The sequence below is a fragment of the Oculina patagonica genome, chromosome 12 (assembly GCF_052425735.1).
Source record: "Oculina patagonica isolate OP01 chromosome 12, crgOcupat, whole genome shotgun sequence".
In the NCBI taxonomy this organism is placed as follows: Eukaryota; Metazoa; Cnidaria; class Anthozoa; order Scleractinia; family Oculinidae; genus Oculina; species Oculina patagonica.
In genome coordinates, this window is record NC_135769.1 from 21,107,826 (window position 1) to 21,112,598 (window position 4,773).

General features: G+C 38.1%; 1 protein-coding gene across 1 annotated transcript; it reads right to left on the reverse strand.

Moving 5' to 3' along the window:
• LOC144632015 (neuropeptide FF receptor 2-like) lies at positions 1 to 882 on the reverse strand. The gene has a single exon (XM_078490598.1). The coding sequence runs from the start codon at positions 880 to 882 to the stop codon at positions 1 to 3; it is 882 nt and encodes a 293-aa protein (XP_078346724.1).
• Positions 883 to 4,773: the final 3,891 nt, after the last annotated feature.

Below are 4,773 nucleotides of genomic sequence, written 5' to 3' on the forward strand. Positions count from 1 at the left end.
CTATTTGCTCTTGCAGTAACACACGAGTGAAGCGAGACTCTTCCTGAACTGTTGACTATGAAGGGTGTACACCAGTGGATTGAGGCAGGAATTCAACAGCGCACTTGCTGTGGCCACGGAATATACTGTGGCGTACCCACCAGGAATCACGGGACTCAGCATGGCAAGTACTAAAGGGGAAATCCAGCACAAGATGTAGATAACAGAGACTGAAATGAGCATCTTAGTTACCTTATTTCTAGACAGTGATAAAGACTTTGGAGAGGAACTGGGCACGTGAACACGGTTGTGCAGACACATTATAATCCGGGCGTACAGGTATGCTATGATGCATATCGGCAGACCTGAACTGGAAAAAAACCACGTAAGTTTAATATACGTTTCAGCCGTTTTGTCCTCTTGAAACTTCGGCCTGCACAGTTGACTTTCCACATCGAAGGTCAATACCACGAGGTTGGGAATTATCAGAAGGATCGCTAGGATCCATAGACTTGGCACCAACCAGAACGACCGACTACGTGTTAGCGTTTGAAATGGACGTACCGTGGCATTATAACGCTCAAAAGCTATCACCACCAGTAGAAAGCTCGAGGCTGAAGCCGCCACCCAACCCAAGTTTCCACCGGTAATGAACTTGCACAGCAGGTCTCCAGCAAAGCCACTTGGTTGGTCAATGAAGTAGCTCAGAATGTAAGGAGGAATGAAGAAGACTGCGACCAGTAAATCAGCGATGGCCAGATGGAAAAGAAGCCAGTTGGTGGAGGTTTTCATTGCTTTCTTCTTGAATATTACAAGGCAGACCAGGGAATTGCCTGCTATGTTGAAAATAATCATGGCAGCTTTACACAGCGCATACACCAAAGAGGTAGTCGATATTGCCATTCTTTGATTCGAAAGCAGGCGTGTTCTGTAGGAGAAATTTTGAAATAAGCTTTTAGCCTAGAAAAATCACAACATTTACTTGCATATTTCACAAAGCAGATGATACACTCGTTAAAATTCTTTGAGCTGAACAAATGAAATATCTTGTGAATGTCAAAAAAAAATTAATCAGTGCATCGTGAACAGACATATATGTTATTTGTCTGTCGGGACATTGGGACATAAAGAAATCTGTGTCCAAGGTCTTTAGGAAGGCGTGGGGCGGAAAGGCTGAGGGCAGTGCTGAAGACCTAGGGCACAGTTTTCACGTATACGGACCGACCTAGGCCTTGAAAAAACCTTTTTTTTCCTACTTTATTTGCTTGGTAAAGAAACCTGGAAAGATTGTGTCGCAAAATCATTGTTTGTATACGCGCGCATTCAATGATGAGTGACTCAATCGGGGTTAGCTACGTCAAGAATAATCGAAGAATGGTGTTTGCTATATAAAACTGTATAAATCTGAATAAAATAGCTTCTCTAATATCAACTGTACTAGCGGAAAGGTTCATCATATTAAATTTACACTTGAGAGTATGAAGAAAAGCAACTGAAATAATAAATTAAGCACAAATGGTCAAAAATGCAGCATCAAATCATTACCGACATTTTAAAATCAGTCGGCTTGTGAGCTTAAATTGTCTCTACAAGGGCTGTTGAAGCCTATTTCTCTGACTGAAAAGCATTTTCTCTAGGTGAGCTATACACACTTGTATTCAAATCCACTGAATAATCTCTGCGTTTATTCCCAGCAGAATTAAGCTTATAATTATTTTGACAAACAGTGTGCGAAAATGAAACTGAATGAATAGTTGTCAGAGTGGAACGGACAGCAAAATATTTGACTGTTGTGAATTAAATAATCTCATTTTCTTGAATGATGGCAAATAGTGTCTGGTTTTGGCAAAAATGTGACAGAATACCGGCAACAATCGTTGCGAAATGCACAAACTTAATTGTGTCGAAAAAAGGAAAAAATACCCGCCCTTTAATAGAGACCTTCAAGAGATTTAATTCCGCTGCCTTTTTGTCCTTTCACATTTAAACGGTTGGTGAGCAGCTATTTTGGTTTTGGTGAGCAAAGTTTTCATCGGTTTGTTCCGCAAAATGATGGGCCGTAAGCGGTCCGTAGGCGGGGTCCGGATGGGAAAATCCGGACAGCTGGAGCGCGTGCAATTAGCCAATCAAATTCAAGAATTTAGGATTCCGGACCGCTGAGATGCTTGAGAAAAAAATAATAGAACTTGTCTCTATTCCTATAAACATGTCCACATTCAACTGTATAATTTTGTTGTATATCCTGATTGAAAATCGTGGGAACACAATATTTGCATAGAATCATGAAACATGTACTTGGGGCGAACATATGTCAAGCACTTGGATAAGAGTAAATCGTTTTTTTTTTTGCACTGGAATGACGAGGAACAGTTAAGCTAGAGATACTTATCTTGATTTTTTTTATAGCTCAATAATTAAAAGAAGCTGTTAACATATGGCAAAAGTTCGATGAAAAAAGTGTTGCTTTGTTGTCAATATATTACATGACGCAAATACACGTAAGACCTGAAATTTATTCATTGCAAAAACTACCAAAAAATCTTCAATGCAAACCATTTGAACATGGTATGGAATTTGAAATTTTGGTCGATTTTGGAAAACGCGTCTTAAACATTGTCAATTGAGAAGAAAAAGGTTTGATATGCCATTAACAAAAGACAAAAATAAACACATCTTTTACACGCAAATAATTAAACGTTCTCGGTCTAGAATGATCATAGAAAGGCTTGTTTTTAAAATTAAATGTTTGCCATTTTGGGCAAAATCCCGAGAGTTTGATAGAGGTTTAAAATTTAGAATGTTAGAGAATTCTATCGTATGATAGAAAACATCTGATACCGTGAGATATTAGTCGTCTAACAAATGGTTCTATTATAAAAAGCAGATGATGTAACTACGTACTTTTGTGGAATGGCAATATCACCTACAGTCATTAGTAAATTGAATCAAAACTTACTTTCAGCTTTCGACGATTATATCAGATGGAAGATCCAGTCGAACTATTAATACTTGTCGATCTCAGTGGAGTTGTTGTTTGAACACAAATCAGTGTGAGATTATACGAAGCTGCTGCCAACTTTTAACTGACAGGTGACGAGAATAAAGCATATAATCAGCTAGGGATGTACTTTTCATGTGCTACTTAATTCTCACAACTGGTATTGCAGGAAATGTATGGGATCACTAATGAGAGTTAGTATTTTGAGCATGGTCTTGAAACGAAAGACGAAATAGAAACGTTTACACTTGTATGCAGCTAAGTAAATATATCAAATCTGTGTTAATTCGCCTTTAATTTTTTTTTATTACGCGAGGAGTTAGCGTATTTTTAATCAAGAGAAAAAAACGGATTAAGAATCGTAGAATGTACGAGATCGTAACGTCGTCTTGTAGGCTAGGGGTTTTGACAATTATCTACATTTAATCATGATTAAATGATATATTCTCTTGAAACGGACTCGCTCTCAAGCAGATCAAGCAGATCGAGATCAAGCAGATCTCAAGCAGATAATTGATCGATCTGTTTCCAGGAAACCATATACTTACCTCAAAGAATGAAGTGTGATAATTACTTTTGACCACTGTTTACTTAAGGCCAATCGAATTTCGACCTTATTGATCCAAATCTAACCTTTCGCTTCGCCTTTCGTGGAATTTCTCAAATTTCTCAATTTCTACGTACTGAAACGTACCGTTTTATATATATACCAATTGTACAGCATCACTTAACGGAGTTATAGCAACTATCCTTCGTCCCGATTATTCAGGCAATAATAAATGTTGGCCAAAGCAAATATCTTAATGTGTTTTTGTTGCTTGTTAATTACGGATGCTTGCATTTTAAATCTTGTAACCTTGTTTGTAGGTAATGATGGGGGGGGATGCCGTAAACTAATGACTGTTGCATAAGAATCTCTTGATCTTTTTGTATATGATTAGTTTTTATCAGCGAGAATTACACGTGGAAATTTTTTATATTGCTCACGTTGTTTTATTTTGGCTGGACACCTTGGGAACACGTCAAAACATGTCAATCATTCATGTGCATAAGCGTATTGTCACTTGCTACTACCTGCGCATGACCTTACGTTAACAAAAGTTACAAGAAGGTTTTGATTGACAGTCCCCAAATAGCCATTTTTAAAAACAAAACGCAGAGGAGATTTTGCTGCCATCTGCTAGCTGTCAGTTACCAGTTACCAAGTTGTGAGTTCATAGTGTGTTAAACAGTGGTGCTAAACAATGTGTCATTAGTCCATCACAGACTCTTCTTCTTCCAAGTGGCCGATTTGAGTAGTCGCACTGTAAGCGCTTATGGTTTTATTCAGCAACCGCTTACTTGATCTTTCCCGGTCATATTTTACAGGTACGAACGTACGTACTGGCGTACAGGTTGCTATGCCCCTGCATCAACATTCCCCGGAAGTAAGAGTTTTTGACAAAAGGACTAAAAATAAACAGAGTACATTTTGCTTACGTTGAACTAATGTAATTACTCTTTTTGTCACAGACAAACAGAAAGGTCAATATTTATATCTTTGATGAGGTTTCCGCCATGATGAGTCATGGAAAATCCAGACCCGATTGCTGTAATATCACATTGACCTGTTCTACATTAGAGCAAAAACCCATGATCTTGCGAATACGAAATTTCCTTTTAATAAGCAACAAAACTTCTAACAACAACAACAACAAAAAAAACCTTTATTAAACGTGTCTGGGGGTATTAGCAGTTCTATGTTAGGTCCATTCTGGTGTATTGGATAGTAAGAACAACCGACTGTCTCACTTATA